Source organism: Camelus ferus, chromosome 1, assembly GCF_009834535.1.
Source record: "Camelus ferus isolate YT-003-E chromosome 1, BCGSAC_Cfer_1.0, whole genome shotgun sequence".
NCBI lineage: Eukaryota > Metazoa > Chordata > Mammalia > Artiodactyla > Camelidae > Camelus > Camelus ferus.
In genome coordinates, this window is record NC_045696.1 from 103,694,374 (window position 1) to 103,707,238 (window position 12,865).

Here is a 12,865-nt window from a genome sequence, read left to right on the forward strand (position 1 = left end):
TATATGAATCTGTTCATATGACATTTTGGAAAAGGATAAAACTATAGGGACAGAAATCAGTTCATGGCTGCCTAGAGCTAAGAATAGGGAGAGGGGACTGACTGAGTGATCCCTTTTCGTATAGCTTTGACTTCTGAAGTCATGCTGATATTCTGCATATTCAAAAATAAAAGTAAACCAACAAGGACAGGAGAAAATAACAATAAACTAAATGCAAACAAACCAAATCAATCCACCTAACTATATTTCATAATACAACATAATGAAACTGAGCAGAGGATAGAGCAGAAGAAGGCAGACCAATCCAAATACTTTCATTATATGCTCTCAGTCGAGGGGGAAAAAAACTGCAAACAAATCTTAAATTGTTTTTAGTAGGTAAATCCAAACTGAGGAAGATTCAAAAATAACTGGCCTATATTCTTCAAAAATCTCAATACCATAAAAGACAAAGAAAAAGCTAACAACTATTACAGGTTAAGGCGATTAAAGAGACATGACAACTAAACATAATACATGGGGGCGGAGGGTGTAGCTCAAGCGGTAGAGCACATGCTTGGCATGCCCAAGGTTCTGGGTTCAATCTCCGGCATCTCCTCTAAAAATAATTACATAAACTTAATTACCTCCCCCTGCCAAAAAAACAAACAAACAAACAAACAAATAACACATTATCTTGGACTATATCCTTTCTTGGAGAAAAAAAGAATGTCTTCAAGGACATTACTGGGACAGTTGACAAAAGTGAAATATAGTAACTGTACATTAAAGTGTTGAAATATTAAAACTATAGATTATACTTTTATTGTAACAATGTTAAGTTTCCTGAATTTGATAATTGTACTAGAGTATATTTAAGTATTGTGTTCAAGAGACTATCCTTATTCTTAGGAAGTACACACTGATATATTAAGGGTCATGATACGTGTAACTTTCTTTAAAAGAGTTCAGAAAAGGTTAAGTAAGTAATATTAAACATAGTATTTTGTGTGTGTGTGTGTGTGCATAAGCACATAAGTATAAATATATACATTTATGAGAGAGATACCTCAAAGGAGCCGGGGTATTCATAATCTGGAGCAGCAACCGGAGAGTAATAATGAGGCTAGTCCTTAGTATACTGACTCCTACTCTAAGGTATATGGCTATGGTAGAATACACAGCCTCAGACTTAGAAGGCAGAAGAGGAAACTGTACTTCAGGGGATGTCCAGATATCAGTTAAGAAAAAGATAGAGAAAACATTCAGAAGTCAAGGATGTCCCAGTAGTTTGCTGATAACACAGAGGAAGGGTTTGGGTGGGAGGGAAAAGGCAGGGGATTGGGCTGGATCAGATTTCCCAAACAGTTAGAAGATTAGAATCTGGGTGATAAAAAACGAGAGCAAAAGAGGCAAAAGGGAATTCACAGTAGGTGAGAACCAATACTGGTAATCTCAAGGTGCACATTTAGTTTTAGCCCCAAGGTCCCTAATGCTGCTGTATCTGTTGTATGCATCAGTTTCTGGAGGCTCTCTACTAGGACTCCTTTCCAACTCCTTCCTGCCAGGTAGTTACACATGTTTGTGTGTGATCCTATAACAACACCCTACATCTATCATTTAACCCACATTAAATAAATATTGGTTGAATGAATTAATGACTCATCATATATAACCTGAGTAGACTAGATGCGAGAAAATAGATGGGAAATCAATTTAACAAAGGAATGGCATAGCAGAGTTCATTTCTGAAAAAAGTTTCTGAAGTATTTAAAATAGGAGTTGGCTTAACATTCAAAGACTACAAAATGGAGCATTATTTCTAGTTGATTTTGGTAAAAGAAATATGCTTACTGTACAACAAGCTGCTGGCACACAGTTCCATTTTCTGTTATCAGTTCATTCAGTTTTAATTCAAGGTGAACTTTACCCTATAATGACAAAAAAAATTTATAAACTGAGAAGTCTATTTTATTGACAAAGTATTAATGAAAGGTATGCACTTTTTCAAATGGTAGCCATAATGTTCAGTTATCCACTAACTAAATATTAGTGATCCGTACGTAGCACATGCTTTTCCCACACTGAGTACTTGTTAAACAACTAATAATCAACAATGTAGACCAAAATCTGAAAGATAAGCAAATGTTCACATCAAACACAGATTCAAATCTAAGAATTTTATGCCCACTTCAACAAATATTTATCTCAATTATCATGGATTGAAAAGAAAGATAATAGTTATGTCTTAGGAAATTGTGAATTTAGCAAATTACAAGATGTAGACTATTTTTTCCAGAAAATATAAATCATCTATGAGTATACAGGTAGTATCGGTAAAAGACAGAGAAATCATACAATTCTAAAACAAGAAAACTAAAACTAAGTTAAAGCTAATAAGATTCAATTTGTCAACACTTACTTGTCTCAAATAATAAAGACTGATGGACGATCTACTATATTTTAGGAGGCACTGTGGGAGTGCATAGGAATCCACAGATATCTAAGACACACTCACTGCTTATAAGAACTCAATCCAGTTGAGGAAATAATAAATAAAAGGTAATATATGGCTAAGAGCACTGATGAAAAAAATGGGACACAGAAAATGAAAATAAAGGAGTATATTTTCTTAAATAGCTTTAACGAATGGATTTTTAAAACATTCAGTAGTATAAGTTTAAAGCAAATAAATTATCAACTTCCCAAGAAACAAAGGCTTGGGAACAATATAATCTAGAGCTTGATATTTCTACACTGACACTGGTGATGAGCAATTCTGAACTGGCTAAGAATCAGTGCTAGATTACCTCCACCCAATTGACAAGACAAATTCCCACACTACCAACTGGAGATTTCAGGGGTGTGAAATCTAGGGACTAATGACACAAGTAATTCCATCAGAGGTAGGAAAGTTCATTATACAATCATTGTTACTCTTTGGAACAACCCCTTTCAGACAGTCACAGAAATACAACCTGAATCAGCCTATTTTTAACGGGGATATTTTATACAAGAGTCATTCTGAGGTCCACTAACTACAAAGCTCAGGGTTAGACAGACGTGCAATAAATACTACTGGATCGCAACACGAAAGTCTGCATGAGAAAAGCTAAGCTCCAAAACACAAAGAGGGCATCACTGGTGGTAAAATTAGCAGCTAGGTGGAATTGGAACTAGATCGAGCAAATCTCCCATTAAAAATCTAGGCACAAATATTTATAAAATCATATACAATTTATAAAGTAAGTCTTTCATTAGTCCTGCATTTAATATTTACAATCCCTTACTATTCAAGAGTGACTCTGAGAAGGTCCATAATATGTAGTTATTTAAAATATTACTCAACTAGAATCCTGAATCATACTTGCTGTCACACGAGCATGTGTGTCATGTGACTAGTGAGTGAGTCAAGACAACTGCACCAACATTTGCATCTCAAAACAGCTTTACTTTCAACATATGTGTATTTTATGGTAGAAACTGTGTACTACCGAGGTGCTCCCAGCTATTTCTCAGGAAATGTCTAGGATCTACTCTATTTTTAAAATAACAAAAACTGTTTAATAGGGCAGAAAAAGTATAATAACTTTATTCACAACTAAAAATCATAGCACTGCCTCAAGTCAAGCTTAGAAATAAAAAGACATTTAATGGGGTTCCACCAGGAATCATTATCACAGAGTCAGAGCCTACCTAATATGTTCATTACTCCCACTGGCTGTTAAACAGAACATTCCTTTGGTATTAGTCAAAAATAGCATAATTATGTATTAACCTGGTCAAGAAAAGAGTGGGGACAGAACAAGCAAACACAAGACACACACTATTAGGGTGGAACATTAAAATTAAAAAGCATTATGAGTTAAATTAAGGAAATTATTATTTATAAACAGTAAAACACTATCTCATTATATACTTTAATATGGAAATATGTACATGATACTCAATAAAAGAAAAGAATAGGGTGTACAATACAATGTTAATCTGTAAAAACAAAACATGATATACATACGTGTGTGTGTGTGTGTATATATATATATATTTCTATGTAAAATTACTACAAGGCCATCTACCAAAACACTGATAGAAGTTACCTTTGGTTGGTAGGATTTCAGATTTTGTCTTTCTGTTCATCTAGATTTTTAAAGGTTCTACTACCAATGTGTTTTACTTTCTAGTAAAGAAAAATGAACAAAAAGTTTTGAAAATTATTTGAAGCCACTTTTCAGTGTTAGAAATACAAATTTGAAAATATTTTAGAAAAAGTATTTAGTATTCCTTATACATTCACACAAAAGTTCAGTCTTACTTACATCTGTCACCATTTTATTAATTTGGATTACAGCAAAACAAGTTTTTTTTGGGGGGGTGGTGGTGAGGAGGCGAGCACTTGAGTTCAGCAAAACAATTCCCAGTTTCCCTTGAAGCCAGGGATAGCGGCTAAGGATAGCCGTAAGATATAGTTCTGGCCAATGAGATGTAAACAGAAGTTGCTGGTGGAACATCCAAAGAAGCCTGTTGAAAGGAACTCCCTAACTTCAGCAGCAGCCTGAGAGGCTGAGAAGTATACTCAAAGCTTTCCACAATCTCATGCTGGGCATGATTAAAGTGGGAGTCTGGGTCCTACCAAGATAGAGTAGCTCTGGTAATACCTAGGCTTTCTATTGGAACTTTCAAAGGACTGAAGACTATGTGAGAATAGTAAGGATGAATAACATAGACCAGCCTTTACAAAGACTGAACCCAAGCCTGGAATCAGCCAAATTCCTCACTGGCTTAAGGTGATCTGCCTCCAGCCTAACCACATGCCAAACACAAAAGTAAATCTTTACTGGAGGAAGAAAACAATATCATCCAGAACTTCAAATTATCTCTAAAATATTTCATATTTCAATGCCCAGCATTCCACCAAAAATTACGGAGCATGCCGTAACACCAAATCCCCTTCCCCTCCAGGAGAAACTGACAAAGAGCAGCAGATTTCTAGGAGACACAGATGTTGAAGTTAACTGACAACTGACAGAGGTTTTTTTTGTTTTTTGTTTTTTTGAGACAGAAAACAAAATTAAAAACCCAGCCAATCCTTGGAAACTATAAAATATGTCAAATAAAAAATTCAGAATTAAAGGAGGGAGGGTATAGCTCAAGTGGTAGTTTATGCTTAGCAAGCACAAGGTCCTGAGTTCAATCCCAAGTACCTCCTCTAAAAATAAATAAATCTAACTACTTCCTCCCCTCAAAATAAAAATAAATAAATAAATTAAATTAAAAAGAAAGGAGTTTAAAAAATTTAGAATTGAGCAATAAAATAACCAAAATGAGTGTGTATTTAACAGCCGATTAGCTACAGCTGAAAAGAGGACTAGTGAAATAGGAGACAGATTAGTCAGAGAGGGAAAGAGCGTAAGAGACACATGAGACATAGTAAAATGGTCTATTATTCATGTAACTGAAGTTCTAGAAGAGAGGAGAAAGAAAGACCAGGGGAAAAAGATGAGGAGATAATTGCCTGGAATTTTCCTAAACTGAAAAAAGACATCAAGGCATAGCAGTCAAGAGCCCCTAGGAACACCCAACTATGACAAATACAAAGAAAGCCACAAGTAGGCACAGCATAGTAAAACTGAAAACAGAAGATAAAGAGAAAATCTTAAAGGCAACTAGAGAAAAACAGACATTACTTGCCAAGAAGTAACTGTTAAGACACTGACAAGGAACTATATTTGGCGATAAACATGCAAGGTGATTTGGTCCACAACTGCTTTCTTATTTTCCAACCTCCTAAGGTAGGTTCAGGGACAAAACAGTGTACCTATTTTATATATGTCAGAAAAATAATGGAAAATCAAATATCGGACATTATATTCTATAATTTAAAAATAAACCAAATTCTTGGAAGGTATTATTCTCTCTCTATTTCATATCATTAATGATATTAGGTTAACATATACAATTATATCACATTAATTTGTATTAGGCAGCATATTTAGGAACTTATATTTCTCTGGTACTGTCTGAAGGTTTATGTGCTAACTTGATTACGGTTACTTTTATGAAAATTTCACATAGAAAAGGCTGTAATTATTTTAACTTTATATTGTGTATATTCTTGGTACCATAAAGAAGGTATCATGTGAACTGATGCATAAAATTTGAGAAATTCGGATGAACATAGGTATCTGGGCAAAACACAATGCACACACTTAAAAACCTCATGAGTCTAGATGACACAAATGAACTTACTTACAAAACAGAAACAGACTCACAGACATAGAAAACAAACTTACAGTTATTGAAGGGGAAAGGGAAGGGAGGGATGGATAAATTAGGAGTCTGGGATTAGCACATACAAACTTCTGCATACAAAATAGATAAACAACAAGGTCCTACTGTATAGCACAGGGAACTCTATTCAATACTTGTAATAACATAATGAAAAAGAATATGAAAAAGAATATATACATATAACTGAATCACTATGCTGTACACCAGAATCAAATACAACATTGTAAATTAACTATACTTCAATTAAAAAAAAACACCCCATGAGTCTAAACATCTTTTCACTTTTTAATCACAAAACATTAAATTTTAACAACCATCCCACATAAAAGAACTCAGTATATTTCAACTGGTAAAATTTTTTCTTCACATGAAGCACATTTCCAGATTTCTAACAGATGTTTTTATATATAGTAATTAACTCTGCGAATCATTTTGGACAGAACTGCCTAACAGTTGGAAAAATAAAAGTTTTACTTAATATCTGTTTATGGATGGATTTGTTTTCTCTTTAAAGAAGTACTTATTATGATCTAGAATGACGCATTCCTTTACTATTTCATGTTTACAGATTTACAAATGAAGTTTTTTAAAATAAATCTGTAACAGTGAATTATACCTTTATACTCATTATGTCTTAATTGGGCATGTAAAAAAAAAACCTGATACATGCATTATTAGCTATCATCACTGCATTTTTAAATGCTTGTTTTAAATAAGTAGGACAGAGGCCATATTACCACCCCCCCAAATAAAATTCAATGAAACCATCAACAACTTATGGCATGATCCAGAAATTCAAGATAAGCTTGCTTGGTAAAGACTTATTGACTAAGTAATTACATCAAAAGGATGTGACTGAGTGCATCTGGATTTACTGCTTGTACAAGTTGTGTGAGATAAACACCCTTAATTAATGAGAGCAACAATTTCTCCATATGAGAGATTAAGTTTAATCGTTTTATGTAAAGGCATGCTCTTTAACATAGGACCTAAAAAAGAAAAATAAAGAAAGGAAATATATTTAAAGTTCGTTGATAGTTCCAGGACCAAATAGCTAAAAGCATGGCTGCAGATCACTTAAGGCAAAAGAGGATTTATAGGAAGGGGCACCAACACAACCCATATTAACTTCATTTACATGGAAAATAACATGGAGAAAGGACACTAAGTGAAGCAGGATGAATAACTAGGATCAGAAACTAAGGAAGTTCTTTAAAAAGGAGGGAGTGGTCAACAGTATCAAAAGCTGCTGGAAGATCATTTAAGAGGAGGACAAAAAAAGGTCCTCTAGACTTAGTAACAGTGCCATGGGTAACATTAGTGAGAGCCATCTGTGTCCTTCCTCCAACCCACTGTGGGGTCTGAAGGCAGATTACAGTGGGTTGAGAAAAGAATAGTTCAAACCACAGGGAAACACTGCAAAACAAAAAAAGAAAAGAAAGTGTAGAAAAATGCACTCACAAATATTAATATTGTCTTGAATGTTTGAAAAGAAAACTGAAAATGATTAACATTAACAGCAATAATAAAGGATCTGAGAAACAATTCAAGGTAAGTAGTTAGTGTTCTTAGCAGTTTTTGAGCTGTTTTGGTATAAAACCGATCTTACTACTGTGGGATCTTTTCATTTGAGGGTTAAATTAAGTTTCCACACGTTTCTTCCCTAAGAACTCCAGAGCTGAAGGGAATTCTATACATTGAAGTTCTCATGTAACAGTTGAAGATTCTCAGACAACAATAGTTTAACAACTCTTCTGGGTACAAATGCCAAATAGAACTAGGAAATCAAACATTTTCCCCTCTGAAGTAGAGGTATCAGTCATTTCCTCTACCTAAACCCCTTGGTGTTAGGGGACATGCCTATACAAAGCCCCAAAACCTTACTCCTCAATCATAACAAATTACATTGCACTGGGCATCTGACTCAAGTTTGGCCAAATCTCTCTAAATTGTGGCAGAGAACTGAGTCAGATCTTAAGAGAGGGAGGAAGCTGTGTGGTCAAGTAGACTCAAAGATTGATGTGGCATTTTTTAGCTCTCAACAACAGACTAGAGCAGATTTACAAAGAGAAGCAGAAGGGAGAGACATGCAGTCTCATCAGACATACAAAAAGAATATAGTGGAATCTCATCATTGATGCTTTTTCTTTCCCTTTCACTTTGCAAAGTGAATAGTTATTAAAATTAGATGGGAAACTAGAGAGAAACATTAACTATTCACTTCACAAAAGAAGAGGGAAAGGGAAAAAACACAAAACAGTGAGCTCATACACTCAATGAGCACATGAGTAGGGAGAAATGAATCGGTGGGTGTCAGTTCCCTTGTGCCGTCTGCACTATCTACTGCTGCACTGAGTGAAAGTCTATACTTTAAATATACAATATATGCTTTTCACTCACCATGGTGCCAAATGCACGCCAACTATTTTGTGCAGTGGTTAACCAAAAGCAAACCAACCATCCAATATTTTAGTGTACTTTATGAAAAATCAGAGTCCTTTCAAAAATAATTTTGACTGTGTGAACTGTATCTAGTCTGTTATAATAGGAACCTGACCTTCAGTTAAGATGCAAACCCTCCATAAATGCATGACCACTTTCCAGCTCTCACTGGCCTTATTGAAGTTCCTGTAATTATACTCCAAGAAGTTCCCTCGGAACTTTCTAATGTCCTTCCCTTTTTCTGTGAGCTAATTTGGTTATGCTTCTGTGCCTTATACTCAGGTGTTTCCTAAGTGATTCTTCTAATCACTATGTTGAAGCCTTTTTTTATGACCAACAGTACAAAACAGTAAAAGGCAGTAAGCACCGTGGTTAGGAGTTTCAGAATCAGACAAGCTCTCTAATGGAATCACGGCTCCACCAAATAGTTTTACGACCCTGCAGGTGTCATTTAACCTCTACGAATCCATTTTCTGCATCTGTAAAATGGAGGTAATGCTACCTACACCTCATAACACTATTCTGAAGGTTAAGTGAGATAAGTATATTAAGTATTTAGTACTGTGCATGTTATATACTGTTACACTTACTAATAGTAATTATTAAATTTCTGCTGAACTCAATCTGTCTCATAGCTTTCTTCTATAGCTCCATCAATTGCTCATATTTCCATATTTGTGTAAAATTTTATAAAATTTATGCAAGTGAACAAATTTATTAACAACAGGATTTGGATGAACCATGGGCTGCTTTTCTATCTTTTTCAGATTCAAATTTTATTAATACAAAACTAATTTAGTATTCTTAATCAGTTTAGGGGCCAAACAACAATATTCTCAATGGTACGTAAAAGTGTTATGTACTCTTCTTCCTAAAATTTATTTTAAATAGTGAATAGATTTACAAATTAAGGATCATTTAAGACAAAAGAGCTGTAGAGAGAAGGATATATATAGTTCAAGTGGTAGAGTGCATGCTTAGCATGCACATGGTCCAGGTTCAAACCCCAGTACCTCCTCTAAAAGTAAGTAAATAAATAAACTTAATTACCTCCCCTCCAAAAGAAAAAAAAAAACCTTAAAAAAAAAGGACAAAAGAGCTGTAAAGGTTAGTTACTCATGGTCATGAAAATAACTCGTAGCAAATAAAAAATGTCATTGTACCTAACAGTAAAATGCTATTTATAGATTTTCATATCTCAGACATGACTTTTATGCATACTATCAAAAAGCCTGTTACTCATGACTGATCTCTAATACCATTTCCAGTAACTATATAATGACTATTCTATAGCAATTTCTACCTTCAGAGAGCTGAGTCCCTTAAATCCTTTAGCAGATGACATTGGCCGTAAGAAAAAGAATGGACCCTGATAAACTGTATCTTGAAATGATCCTCATTTCATTTCAGGCCAAATTCTGAAAGCCTTTCCTTATCTTGCTTTTTTGTTCAAACTATTAAAAAAGAAAAACTAGCACTTAAAAACTTTCATGTCAGCCTTTTGGTAAAGGCATATGAGGGAAATGGGCACCTGACTGAATGGTGGTAAACAGATGTTTTACATCTGTATGTATTAACAGCTTTCAAAATACTCTTGAAGATATTTCACTTCATTCTCACAACCATGTAAGTCAGCATGGCAACTTTCATTCCCATTTCACAGAAATAAAACTCAAGGGCAGTAAGATAACCACTTAGGAAAATTAGGACCTAAATTTTCTGACTTCTAGTTTAACATCCTTTCCACTTCATCACATTGCCTCTCACCTGGATCGTTAACCATACAGGATTAACTGGGACAGGAATACAGTTATCACCAAGTGGAAAGAAAAGAATACTAAAATGGAGTAGAGTGGAAAAAAGGGGAAAGTTTCAATTATATGTTGTACTTAAGAAGGGATCTTAGCAAACAAATATTTAATTTTTTTTGACAACTTAATCAAAGAGAATGCTTGAAAGGTTATGAGGAAATAGAGACACAGGCCCTTTATTTGCAAATATCTGTGGGTGTGCGTGCAGGACTTTTTTCTTGTCTTAAACTTCTGTTTGAGTCACAGTGGCAAATTATAACTTCCTTTAGAGAGGAAGAATCTGCTTGCAGTGATGCCCTCGGGAAATGGTTTCACAATCCTTACCATGTTTTATAAATAAATAGGGTTACAAAAAAAGGATTCCTTTTAGATAGAAATAACAATTTCTAAGAGCAATTCAGATTTTTCAGAAAGAAAATAAAAAGTTAAACTACATGGTTAAACATACATCTTCACTCACACATAGAATCTTTCAGACCTCTTATTTTGGCAAGAGGAAAAAAGAGCTTTAAAAAGAGTAATGATATATCCTTTCAAATAAAAAAGAGAGGCGAACACCAGGAAGGGTGAGTACGGGAATGAAGGCTCTGCACGGATATCTAAGGATTCTCCTCAAAGTCCCGAGTTATTAATAAAATACATCTTTTCCCTTAAAACTTTTTCCCTAAGAAAATTGTTAATTTGCTACTGTGACTCAAACAAAACTAAAGCACACCAAAAAAAGTGTCCTCTTTAGATAAGCCCCCAAACACACACATGTGCACATACACATGCATTCTTCTTGATTCCATGTGGCAAGGCATTTCCTTCCCGCTATGTTACCCGGAGGTCTATAATACTGAGTGCCAGAATTTAAAATAAGCTATGATAAGCTCTCTCTATATATGAATTAGTATAATTAGTTCATTTTTTACTCATTCTGCGTGTGACAATCTCTTCTACCACTTAAGCCTTAATATTTACCTGGACCTCTGAATTGGAATCAACAGGCTGTAGTGAAAACCAAGTTTCTTTGCCACTATGGTTACACAAGTCTTCTTTTTTGATGGCTACTTTTCCTATAAAAAAATAAGTAAAACAATATGAGGAAACATATTTTGTATAATCATTAGCACTGTTACATATTATATTTGTAGAAAACATTTTAAAATAATTTACATCTGCTGATATTTTAAAAATCCATTTTTATAAAGCATTTTTCTACATTCTAAAGAATAAAAAAGTGCCTCACTTTCTTATAACCCCTTGACAGGTCCTTCTCTGGGTCATTTTGAATCAGGGGATTAGACCAAAACTCAATTGTATTTATATGCAACTGCATTTTTTAGTACTTACTCAGATTCATGTTTTCACCCAGAGTACATTCAGTGTAAAAAGCAATGCACCACCATAGTGCAAATTAATCCCCAACTTCTTTAACACTATGAATAAAGCATATGTTTGGTCTGAGCAGATATATCTGCATTTAATAAGAGTGTATAAGCTCCCCGAAGAGAAAAGTAAATCAACATCATACGTCACTAATAATATTGAAAACTGACTTGAGACTTATGAGATTAAAATAATTTTATTAAAAATTTCCTTTTATCTAAACATTGTAAACACTGCTTACATTGCTACAATGCATACCACAAAAAAAAAAAAAAATCAAAGCACTTCCCCAAAGAGTTTCTATTTCTCAGAGAAGGATACAGTACAATGAACAAAGCAGTACGAGAGGAAGAAACAGAAATGTTCTTATTATAATGAAGTATTTGCCATGTTGGTACAAAGCATTTCCTTCCTCAATTCAAGTTTTAAGAAGCAGACAGAGTTTTGCATATGACCGACAATTTATTACAAGATTCAACACAAAAGCTTCAACAAAGGATAAATGCTAAAGTAAAAAATCAGTTCACTTTCTTTTATCAAGTAAGAATTTTCATTTTAAGTGCCGTAATCATACCTCATACCTTTTCACTTATGACCTATCTTGGTCTTTTAGTTCAACACTGGAAAACGTTTAGGAAACAGTAAAAAAACAAAAACTTTCTGTCAAAATACATCAATTTTTGTGTATCAAGCAGAGAGAAAAGGCATAACAGGAAAACAGAGAGAAAATCTGTCTTTAAAATTTTATTCTGGAATTAGTGGTAATGGTTGCACAACTTCGAATATACTAAAACCCACTGTACTATACACTTTAAAAAGGTAAGTTTTATGGTATGTGAATTACACAACAATAAAGTTGTTAAAATTTAATTATATTAAAATTTTTGATAAGCTTATCTTCCTACTTAGGACTTAGAATGCAAACTACAAAAACTACCTATATGTGTAATTTAAAATCAGGCAAGGAGAGGAAA

The 12,865-nt window shown here is 34.1% G+C and overlaps 1 protein-coding gene across 3 annotated transcripts in view; it reads right to left on the bottom strand.

Annotated features, from left to right (window-relative positions):
- Positions 1-12,865, bottom strand: part of RASA2 (RAS p21 protein activator 2) — a 112,497-nt gene that overhangs the window by 60,931 nt on the left and 38,701 nt on the right. For all 3 annotated transcript variants that reach the window (XR_004322773.1, XM_032487322.1, XM_032487316.1), the window contains exons 4-5: positions 11,484-11,578; positions 1,834-1,910 (exon numbers count right to left, since the gene is read on the bottom strand). Coding sequence is in view for 2 of the 3 variants with exons in the window: in XM_032487322.1 (XP_032343213.1) it covers positions 1,834-1,910; positions 11,484-11,578 (172 nt within the window). In the remaining variant the exon portion in view is untranslated. The remainder of the gene's footprint in view (positions 1-1,833; positions 1,911-11,483; positions 11,579-12,865) is intronic.